Source organism: Anas acuta, chromosome 12, assembly GCF_963932015.1.
Source record: "Anas acuta chromosome 12, bAnaAcu1.1, whole genome shotgun sequence".
Classification (NCBI taxonomy): Eukaryota; Metazoa; Chordata; class Aves; order Anseriformes; family Anatidae; genus Anas; species Anas acuta.
Window position 1 is genome coordinate 801,231 of NC_088990.1, and position 11,377 is coordinate 812,607.

General features: G+C 54.0%; 1 protein-coding gene across 2 annotated transcripts in view; it reads right to left on the minus strand.

Annotated features, from left to right (window-relative positions):
* FRMD5 (FERM domain containing 5) overlaps window positions 1-10,755 on the minus strand; it is a 76,208-nt gene extending 65,453 nt beyond the window's left edge. For both annotated transcript variants that reach the window (XM_068696166.1, XM_068696165.1), the window contains exon 1: window positions 10,357-10,755. In XM_068696166.1, coding sequence (XP_068552267.1) covers window positions 10,357-10,458 — 102 coding nt within the window. In that variant the 5' untranslated portion in view covers window positions 10,459-10,755. The remainder of the gene's footprint in view (window positions 1-10,356) is intronic.
* Between the last annotated feature and the right edge of the window lie 622 nt (window positions 10,756-11,377).

Genomic DNA, 11,377 nt, shown 5'->3' on the forward strand with positions numbered 1-11,377 from the left:
CACTGTCCCAAGTTACCTGCGGAGAAGGAGCTGGGAGCACCGGGCTGCTGCCCCCGGGACCTCGCTGAGGAGCCAGAGGTGCAGCCCCCTCACCCAGTGTGACAAATGGTCAGGACACGTCCTGTACTGGGACACGCAACGAGCCCCACTGTGCTGCTCTGCCTTCCCCTGCCCCTCTGCCCTGCAAAAGCAGCGCAGGCACCGAACCGTCCCCGCTGCCCACCGCCCCGGCATGGCCAGCACAGAGGCCCAAGCACTGCACCAGGCAGCGCCGGGTCCCCGAGAAAAATTTAAAGCCAAATCAGCTTAAAATGGGTCAGGCATTAAGCTCACTGACATCCTCATAACAGAATGCCACGTGTTAATTAAAAAGCCCTATAGCAGTAGGAACGCTCTCTGCTCGCTGGCACTGGGGCTTCCTAAGGAAAGCCTCCAAGCTCCCTTCTGTGCTCCAGGCCCTGCCGGTTGCATTTTTAATTCCGTGGGACGTGCCCAAGCGGTCAATGGAGATGGTGGAAGGCATCCCATGAGAGCACAGGGAGATCACTGTCACCATTATTTAAGGCAAACGACACTGGGATTAATATTGTATTAGCACCTTATTTATGTCTGTAACAAAACCAGATGCTATGCTGGGGGACACAGCATCCAAATAAAATCAAAGCGCTGCTCAGGCGACACGAAAGCTCCAACTTAAGCCTCGGGAAGCAAGGAAATCCAGAAGGAAGGCTGTCAGTCACTGCTAATCCTCTCAAAGTGGCAGCTGCCCCAAGGACCCTCTGTTTCATTCTTAAGCCCCAGATGAAGAAATCTGTCATCTGCAAGCAGGAGTCACAACCAGTGAAAGCCCCAGCAGTGGGCTCAGGGAGCTGCTTCTGAGGTCTGCTGACAGGCTGGGGAATCTCTCCCCTGTAGGTCTCGGGGCTTGGTACCAACCCACAAAGAAGAACGGCACAAAACTGTAAACATGCAAACGATAACGCAGCTGGACAAAGGAAAGGACAGTACTAACAGGGACCTGCAACAGACCAAAAGGAAAATCAGTTCTGGGTTGGGAGAAGAACCTAAATGTTGAGGAACAGCCCAGGAATGCGATGATTTAGGCAGGAAATCAGTTCTGGAGTTACTTTCTGGGGAAGCTTCAGGGCACCACAGGAGCTGAGCCCACAACAGGGCTCGCTTGGAACAGCCGTGCCGGATGGCTCTGGGGCTTGGGGCACGTGGATTTTTGGAGCTGTCCCGATACAGAGGGAGGTGGATGGGCTGGGGAGGGCCGCACAGCACGGGCACTGCCCTGCCTCTGCCCTGCCTGCTCCAGCCCCAGCCCTCGCTGCGCCTTCTGCTGCCCTCGCAGCTTCTCTGCTCCACTCCAGCAGCCCCAGGGCCTCCCGAATTTCAGGTCCCAGAGACATCCTGTTCTTGTTTCCTTTGGAAATCCATTGTTGTTTGCAAGCCAGAAATATTAGTCAGCATGCTATATAGTGCAATGTTAATGAGAATTAAATCGATTCATGAGAAGTACCTGCTCAGCATGTTTATTATCTATTTTTCAAACACAACTATATTGGATTCTGGCTTTTTTTTCAGTCCCACTACACTGTCCATTCTATGAGTTAAGTAGATAGATAACGTACAGTTAGTACCCCTATGAACTACCCAATCCATATACTGCTAAAGTCTCTCTCTAGCTCCAGAATAGCTTAATCAATTTCCGTAATTTTTTATTAAAGAAAAATTTCATATAGGCAGCTAGATGGATATTTCCTTTGGGACCACAGCTTACGTGCCAAGCTAAAAGCCAATCTGATTTGAAACAGCCCCGTTATAAACCCTCTGAAAAATAGAAAGCCCTCATCAATATGACAGATACGCCACTATAATTAAAGTCTTTGGTAACAGACATTATGCAGCCAAAATTTTCTATTTCCAGCTGCAGCATTGATCAAATTTTGACATCCAATATTAAGTAGCTGAGCTCTCTCTGGACTCAAAAAAACACAACGCCACAAAGCTTTTGTTAATTATCATTTATAAAAGTGCCTTGTGTGTCTGGTGAGGCACAGGCACCTGGTGAGCACCGGCCACGTTAGCATGCTCCTTCCCTCAGCACCCCAAGGCATCCTAAGGTTCCTCCCTGCTCTCAGGGGCCTGGTGATGGAATTCTTTTCTGCCATATATGAGAGATTACAATAGTGCCAACCCTGAATTTCCAATGAGATGCTCAGTTGATGCAGGAACCTGGCTCTCTCAGGGAAGAAAAATGGTCTCAGTGAGAGCACGACCCAGCCGGGCGTGCATGGAGGTGATGCAAAGTAGAAAAGAGCCCCCACGCTGCCACAGTGCCCATATTTAAAGAAAATATGTTAAAATTACAGAGGCCTGTCCTCCCCCTTGTTTACAAGGCAGACTTAGCTCACTCACCCTTCTGGCAGGGCCCTGGGGGGCCCTCACATCTTTGGAGAGCATTTTCTGCTCCTTCTCCTCCTCCTGCCCGGGTCAGGCTCCAACACACACCGTCCCCCCCGAAGTGGCACACGGAAACACCACGCTCCCAGCACCTAACGCTCATCCCACAGCACACGGACGGACTCCTTGCTCTGCTCCCTTGCCCACAGAAGAGCAGTTTCCATCTCTGCCAACGTTATTGCCACTCTCCTGGCCAGGACCAAAGGGAGCGAGCGGCTCAGTAGAGCAGAGCCCTCTGTTTTGGGGCAGCCACTGGAGGATGCAAAAAGTTGGTCCTTGGGGCAGCAAAAAGTCCTGTGGCTTAAAATACAACTCTGCTCTAAAGCCTGATTATATAAAAATGGCCCCATCTTGCTCAATAGCACAACTCCTGATGCGTACCTGGAGAGACAGCTGCTGACTTCATTGAGTAAAAGAGGATTTTACTGAATTTTATCCCGGCTGCCTCTCTATGGGTAACAAGCAGGAGGAAGCACAATGGCATCTCGCATTGTGTGTGCATGGAGAATGAGCCACATTCCTCACGAAATGTCAGCTGCCGAGTCACTTCTGCAAATGAAGGCAATGGATACCAGTGAAGGTAATTTGCACAGACTGTAATTGCCAAAGTGTAATTAAGGGCAAAGCATGGTCTGCGTCTTTAAAAACGATGATGCGGGAGGAACAAAGAGCCTCGCTGTTCCCAGGACTACGCGAGTTCATTCCACTGGCAGTTACAAAAATCCTATCTCTGCTTAGAAAAAAGAGCAATTCTCCACTGCCAGCTTGAAGCGTGGTTCACAGAACTTCATTCTCCCTTTTCAGAGAAGAATCAGACACTAAAGGCCAGGTATTTTTTGCAGATTCTCAGTTTGGCCTTGCCCATAATTATACAACTAACATGAAAAACCCTGCACCGTGAGCAGGAAAAGTGCCCAGCCGGCCCCAAATCCCACAGGTTGCCTGAGAAAAAGCCACAGCCTGGTGCACCTCATCCAACAGAGATCTGGAAATCTAACCATCGCAAAAACACGCCACAGGGCCACAGGACAGGAAGATCAGACAACCTCTGAGCACCCACAAACCAGCACCGCTTTGTTCTGCTTCCCAGCCGCTGCTGCCGCCGAATGCAGAAGGCATTTGCTCTTGTCCAGGAATGGAAGCACCGTAATGAATATTCAACATCTGCCTTCAACTGTGAGAACTCCTTGTGCCGACATCCCAAAAAATAAAAAAAAAGAGTCAGACCTGTTTTAATAGGAGGCTGCTCGTGATGGCAGCAGGTGGAGACACACAGGATTTGAGCATTAAGATTAAAAGCGCATTTTCATTTAAGGCACTCAGGTAGGCACGTGCCTGCCCATCTGGGCACAGCTCCTTGGCACTGGTTTCACAGAACGACACCACCTCATGCCAAGGACTGATGAGAAAAGAACCACCTCTTGGGTAATGTTTCGTGAGACTTCATTTTTAATTGTTACAAGCACAAGCTTTTAAAAGCAGATAAAGCTGTCTCATACCTGCAGCATTTCTGTTTTCTAGAAGTGGCAGCGTTTCACACCAGGTGGCTCGGTGGGGATGGTGGAGCCCAGGCTCCTTGCCCCACCTGTGCAGCAAGATGCCAAGGAGCTCGTGCATCCCCACCTCGCAGCACCATGGCCACTGCCTTCGCGCTCCTCTTCCTCTTCCTCACCTGAGCACACCTCTGGGAACGTCCCCAGCACGCTGCCCCTGCAGCCGTGAAGTTTCCCCCAAAGTGGGCTGGCAGAAGGTTACCTCCAGAGGAAAACCTGGCCTGCATCCCCCACCCAGAAGAACCCCGAGTTTCTGCACAAAAGCAGACCACATAACCCTAATTTTGATGCCCTTACCCACACGTATGGAGTTTTCTCATTTAAAACAAACCCTACTTCTTTCACCTGTCCTGCTTTGTCCTGGGGCTCTGAGCAAAGAAACCTTTGCTTCAGTCCCATTTCTAACAGCAATTCGCTCTGTAACTGCTCATCCATTCCTATAAGGAATATAATAAAGCCAGACTGCACAAGCTGGGAGTGGTTTGTGCAAGAGCTAGGGCTGGTTATGACATTGCCATACCGAGGTGAAAGCTCCAGTGAATATCCAAAGTACTAATTCCCTTCTGTCCTGAATGAAGCCAGCTTTTGCCTTTCCCCTTTGTGCTCATGCAGGCAATAGGCAGAGCTCTGATGCCACGAAGAGACACAAGCAGAGGCCTCCTGGGACGATGAAGGCACCGTGCAGATTTTGGCAGTCACAAAAAAGTCACAAAGAGCCACATCAGCTGTAACGCCGCTGAGAGCACAAGGGGGAAATCCTCAAGAAGTGTCTGAGGTGAAAACAAATTCTGGTGCTTTTCCTGAGTTCTGACCTTCCTAAGAGGCTATGAACAACCAAACCAATAGAAGGGAATCCCACCACAAGAGGGGGTTTGGCCCCTTCCTTTCACACCAGCCCCCAGCCTCAGCAGGACAAACGCAGGTCCAGGCACACCCACACGCTGCGGGCCAGGAACAACGTCCCCTTGCCTTGTTTGCCATGCAAGAGCCTCGGTCTCTGCAGACACTTGCTGTGGATTCAGCAGCCTTGCAGGCAACTCCAGATCATCAATATGAAATTGCTTTCATACTGCTGTGATAATTTGCTCTGGAAAATTTTCAAAGAAAAGAATTTGACCTGAAACCTTCTTATTTGCAGAAACAACTCCAAAGCTTTTTGTAACTGAACAATAATGTTGTTTTTCTTTGACCACGACCAAATGGCTGATGACAGCACAGTTCAGTTATTTCTATAACAGCACCAACTTTTGACCTTTGCATTAACAAGGTATTGTCCGTTCTTGACAGAATTGGTAGCAAATAAAACACGGCACTTCTTCTCAAGTGGCAAATCCCCGCTCGTTCCCCAGCCTTCCTCAGGAAGGAGCTGTCATTCGTAGGCAGTGACAGCAGTGCCACGCTTCCCCTGCTGTTTCAAAACTGAAGCAGTGGCTTCAAAGCTTCTTCTCTCGGTGTCCCTGGTCCGGCGCAGGGCGATGGGGGCACGTGGGGGTCTCCGTGGGAGGAGGCGGCTCTGCCTGAGCACAGCCACAGACGTCAGCCCCGTCCGCGCGATCGCTTTGAGCTCCTGAAGAGTGAGTCAAAAATTAAAAATAAGTGGGCTGTTCAAGGCACTTTCAGTATTCCCCAGACAACTCAAAAGCAGCCTCCTACTGCGTATTACCTAATTTTTACATGACAGAAGCAGAAAATTTCTTCTTTCATGATGCTGTAGGTACATATTTTTCTACAGTGGTATCACCTTGTGTGTACATATAGATATATTTGTCTTCAGGATCTTATATGGGAAAAGTGATAACCAAAGCAATTCTTTTTGGAAAAGTGGCTCCTCCAAGGGGGATAGCTGGCAGTTTCACAGCAGGTAACGTTGTAGAACAAGTATGAAAAGTTAACAGAAAACAGACATTTCGGCTGGTGAAGAAATAGCAGCACTAGAAATATTTTCAACAGGTCTCCATAACAACTTCTGTTTCTGCCTCCCATTAAAATGGGAGCAAATATGTCCCTAGTTTTCCAGCGGACGTTTAGTGGATGTTTTCATCAGTTGCCTTTTGTATCCTTTGTATTTAAAACTGGAATTAATTTTAAAAGAAAAAGGAGATGAAACCCAAGAAACCCTCAGTTTTGACTGTTACTTTGCCTCCAAACTTGTGCATTTCAGGCGGCTCTCCTTTTTTCGGAGCCCACGAGCCATATGTATTTAAATGTTTGAGCAGGGAACGAAGGATGCTGCGCAGACAGCGTGCCGTTCTGCAGAGATTTATCTGAGCGAGATTGGTAGGTTTGTCACAAAAACATTTCCAACGTTATAAATAAAAACATGACTTCTGATGGAGTCAACAGCAAACTGGCAAAAGCAACCTGGCGCTGTGGCTGCCACCCCCGCCGGCACCCATGGGCTAGGAGGGGTGCAATCCTGCATCCTCTGCAGCCCAGGAGACTTCACCAGAGACTTCTTGTGGGCCAGGATTTCTCCTCGCCCATCACCACTGCCCTTGTGGTGCTCTGAGGCCTTTCCCCAGCCCTGAGAACGTGCAGTGCTCAGGGAGCACCGCTGCCTCCCCTGGCTCCACGCGCAGCACCGGCTCTGGTACCGCAGCCAGGCCTTGGGATGAAGAGGGACAAATGTCTCCATGCACGAGAAGAAAGGCACCAGGAGCTGACACAAGCACCTCACCATGAAGCCTCGTGGCTTCCACAGCTCTCAGCAGCGGGAGGAAAGCTCAGACACCGAACGCATCACCTGCTTCGGGCTTCTGCCAAGAGGTCCCACTGCGCACGCAGTGCCCCGCTAACCTATTTCCCAGCAAAGGCAATTGGAAACTATGGGAAGATAAAAAGATAATGAACAAATAACCTTCACAGTAGCTAGCGCTGCAAAAAGTTGAGGCTTCTCTCGTGTTGACTGCCTGTTATTAACGACCCTGTCATGTCTTCTAATGAACTTTGTGCTTCATGTGGAAAACATGGGCTTTGTCCAAGCACATGACCAAGTGCTCTTTTCCATTTATTTCCAGTCTTACATAAGAAGGTTGTTGCATTTTGAATCCAGGAAACCTCACTTTTTATCTATTTTCTCACTTCCCCACGTTCTCATAGTACGAGTGAGTTTTGAAACAAAATGCCAGGGTCTTTTCACGAAAATACTTGATGCATCAAGCAATGGCAAATCGTTAATTACTTCAAGCCCTTTATGCCACGACTGACACCACAGCGAAGAAGAATTTAAAACATTTCCTCAGACAAGCAGCTCAGTCACACAGAAGCCGCAGCACAAGAGCATTTCTTGCTGTCTTCAATGCACGCTTTATTCCGATTGTTGTCAGCCCGCTCTGGCGAGCCGCGCATTGTTTGCGCCCGGAGCCGTGGGACGCAGCGCGGCGAGCACACGGTAACTCCCGTGCTGGACCAGAGCACGCTGCTGAGCTGAGCCAACAGCCACCAGCAAGGGCTGCCCACCTCCACTAGCCCCAGGACAGGGAGCGGGGACACCCCCAGGAGCCCACCGTGAGCAGCAACAGCTCCACACCAAGGGGCAGCACTGATGGGCACCACGGCATTCCCACCTCTGGAGAGCCCCACATTGCAGATCATCAGCTCCACTGCTTCTAAAGCACCTCAGGGGCATGTAGTATTACAAAAATACAAGATTCTCTGAGTCCAGACAGGATGGTATCTTCGTCTTCCTTCAGACAGCTACTGGGAGCTCCAGGTCCCATGAGCGGAACAGCACAGCCCAGGCCACATCCTCCTGCTCCCCAAAGGGGCAAACTACTAGAATATACAGAAAAAAATGCACGTATATACTTATATTTATGGAGATCCAGACCCACTGCAAACACCCTCTGCCTCAGACAGCCGTGTACCAACAGCACAGCCGCCAAACCGACCCCGAGCGGGACGGATGCGGGAAGCGCTTTCCAGGCTCCTCCGCCTGCTCAGTTGGGTGTTTGGGAGTGAAAATTAGGACAAAAGAGATGAAGGACTCGTCCAAGCTCAGATGATGAAGTGCTTGTTTAACAAGGGAATATTACCAAAGTAAACTTTGGATGATCAAATAAAAAAGGCTTTATTTAGAAAGAGAATATTCAAAGTTATGATCCAGCAGCACAGAAACCCTATTCACACGCCTTTTGTCAAGCACAGCCAGAGGTTAATTCTGTTGACAGGTTTAACCAGTGCTATTATCTGAAACATAAATAAGACCTCTTACAGTCAGATTGGCCTCTGAGTGTTTTTTCTTTCACAGCGATGTGGAAGCCAGACAACACGTCAGGCTGGCCGCGGCTCCGGAGGGCACAGCGCGCACGCACATCCTCGCGCTGCTGGCACCAGCGACACAAACACACGGGCACAGCCGCACAAACGCACGACACAAACTTCCACCGAGCAGCTTCCCTCCCCAGATGTGCACCGTGATCAACAGCACTGCAGTCAAAAACAGTGACTTATGCTTTGGACGATTTCTCCATATTTAAGTAAAAATAGAAATGTATAAATTAGAAACAACAGGCGTAGAAACAGCCTGGATGAGGAAACACTACGGATCTCAGCAAGACATGAAATATCTGCACTCGTGAGGGAATGACCTTCAAAACTCATTCACTGTTCCCTGCCTCTCCGCTGGCGGTTTTTCTCACATTAGACATTCCTACTATGTGTGCTTTAATTTTGCATGGACTATAAATACTTTGCTTATAAGGCAGCATGAAAGCCATAGGAAACAAATATTTAACTATGGTAACCTTGATTGTGAGGGTAACACAGCTTATTCTGTATACCTTAGGTCATCCATACTAAATACGAGGACTCGCTGTTTACTATGCTAAACATGAAATAACCCACCGAAATACGTGACCAAGTACTGTTTCCTCTTAATAAAATAAATAAAGGCACGCAAAATAAAGACACCCTGTTAAATGAAATTAAGGACAGAAAATCCAGATTTTTCTAAACTGCATTGCCTACATTTTCTCTCCCAAACTACATTTTTCCATTTCATCTGTATCAAAACCAACCTCTGAGAGACAAACGAGTTTGCTTGTGCAAAACAAGCCGGCTGCCACCCCAGCTGTTTACGGGGTCACACTTTACAATCTAGGAGGGGGAGGTGAGCGAGGAACGAGCGGCTTCAGCACTCTTCGGCTGCTCTTTGCACAAAACACCATATTTATCCATTTTAGACGATTAAAGCAAACCCGACCGTGCCTCCCATAGCCTGCAGCACTCCTCCCTCACCATCCTTGGCCGTTTCAAGCACGCTTCTGCCCGCAAACTAAGAGATGCTCCCTCCTCCTCCGAGTTGCAGGACAGCGGGGATCTCGGGAGATCCACAACCCGAACCGGCGGGTGGGAGTCGCCGCTATTTACACCTTGAGTCACCTTTACTCAAAAACTCTGCCCCGAATTTTCCATTGCCTACGGACTGGAGCGGAGCCAGCCGATGCCAGCAGGGAACAGCCGCGAGCGCTCCGGCGCACAGGGCTCCGCCGTGCCAGCCGCCCCCGGCAGGCTCCTCGCCGCCCCTGCCCGAGCGGCAGAAGCGCAAAGCGAGGGCGCCGCACCCGGGGCTGCCGCTCCCGCCCCGCACCCTGCAGGGTCCCTGCAGCCGGCCGCCCCCTGCCGCAGCCCGGCCCGGCCCGGGGTCCGCTCGGGAGGCGGAACGGGGCACGGCGGGGTGGGCAGGCACGGCTCGGCATGGCACGGCTCGGCATGGCACGGCTCGGCATGGCACGGCAGCCACCCCCGGGCTTCCCTTCGTACCCAAGTGCTCCCCGCAACACGCGGCCGGCAGCGGGGGGCGAGCAGCGCCTCGCTCCGCGGGGCACAGCCGAGCCCCCCCCGAAGCTCCCCCGGCCCCCGAGTGGCCGCGCGGGGCTGTCCCGGGTCCGCGGGGCTCGGGCTCGGCTCCCCCTGCCCCGAGGGGAAGGGATGGGATGGGGATGGGGATGGGATGGGATGGGATGGGATGGGATGGGATGGGATGGGATGGGATGGGATGGGGATGGGATGGGATGGGATGGGATGGGATGGGATGGGATGGGATGGGATGGGGATGGGATGGGATGGGATGGGATGGGATGCTCCGAGAGCCGCGGGAGCTGGGGAAGGGGGGAGAGGCTGGGGGGGGGGGGGATCCGCGCGGCTCCGGGGCCGCCGCCGCTCCGCCTTTGTTCGCGGCGGCGGGGCAGGACCGGGCGCCTTTTGTCTGCCGGCTCCGTGCGGCGGCGGCGGGGGCACCGCGCCCCCGGCCCGCCCGGCTCGGGGCTGCCCCGGCCCCGCGCCCCCCGCTGCCCCCGCGCCCGGCCGGGACGCGCCGCCCGGCGGCCGCGCTGACCTGGATGGTGCAGGTGTACTCGCTGTCGTCCAGCAGCCGCACGGTGCAGTTGTACTCGCGGTCCAGGTTCCTGCTGCTGCCACTCATCCACCTGCTCAGCATCTTCCCGGGCGCGCAGCGGGCGCGGAGCGGCGGCGCTGCCGGCGGAGCCTCCGCTCACATCCCCGCAGCCGGCGCGGAGCTGCTCGGTGCTGTGCGGAGCTGCTCGGTGCTGCTCGGTGCTGCTCGGTGCTGTGCGGTGCTGCGGACGCGTCCCCCCGCCCGGTTCGGCTCGGCTCGGCCCGGCCCGGCCGGCCCTGCCTCCGCTGCGGGCGGAGCGGTGCGGGGCGGTGCGGGGCGGTGCGGAGCGGAGCGCGGTGCCCGTGCCCGGGCCGCGGCGCTCGGCGCACGGCGGGCGGGGTGGAGGCCGGCCCGGGGGGGCGCCGGCTACGGGGGCCAATCTCGGCGCCGCGGCTGTGACGGGCTCCGCCGCAAACCAATGCGGCAGGGGCGGCGCGGATCCGCCGCCTCCCCCGGGCAGCCCCGCGCGGGTGGGGGCTCCGCGGGGGCGCAGCGGCACGGGGCGGGGGGGGGGCGCCCCGGGGACACCGGGACGGAGGCAGCGCCTGGCCCCGTAGTGGGGGCGGCGGGGCGCACGGCGGGGCGTTGGGGCTCTGCCGTGTCCCCTGCGGGGGTGGGCAGCCCCGACTCACCGCCCGCTCCCCCCCCCAAAAATAAAAAAGCCCCCCACTCTCCCGCCGCTTGTGCACAGCGGTCCCCGTCCCGCTCCCCGCAGCCCGGGGCACCTCGCCCTGGGCCGGTCGGGGGGGTTGGGGGTAGATGGGGGGCGGCCTCCCCGTCCTGTGGGGAGAGGAGGCTGCGGCCCTGGGGTCGGTGCGTGAATGAGCACGGTCCTGCAGGGCACTGCTCTGCTGCCGGGGGGCGGTTTGGGCGAGGAGGGGGCATTGCACGGGGGGGGGCAGCTGCCGCCCCCAGCAGAGCGGTTTGCAGAGCGGACTGACAGTCCCCGGGGCGCACGGTG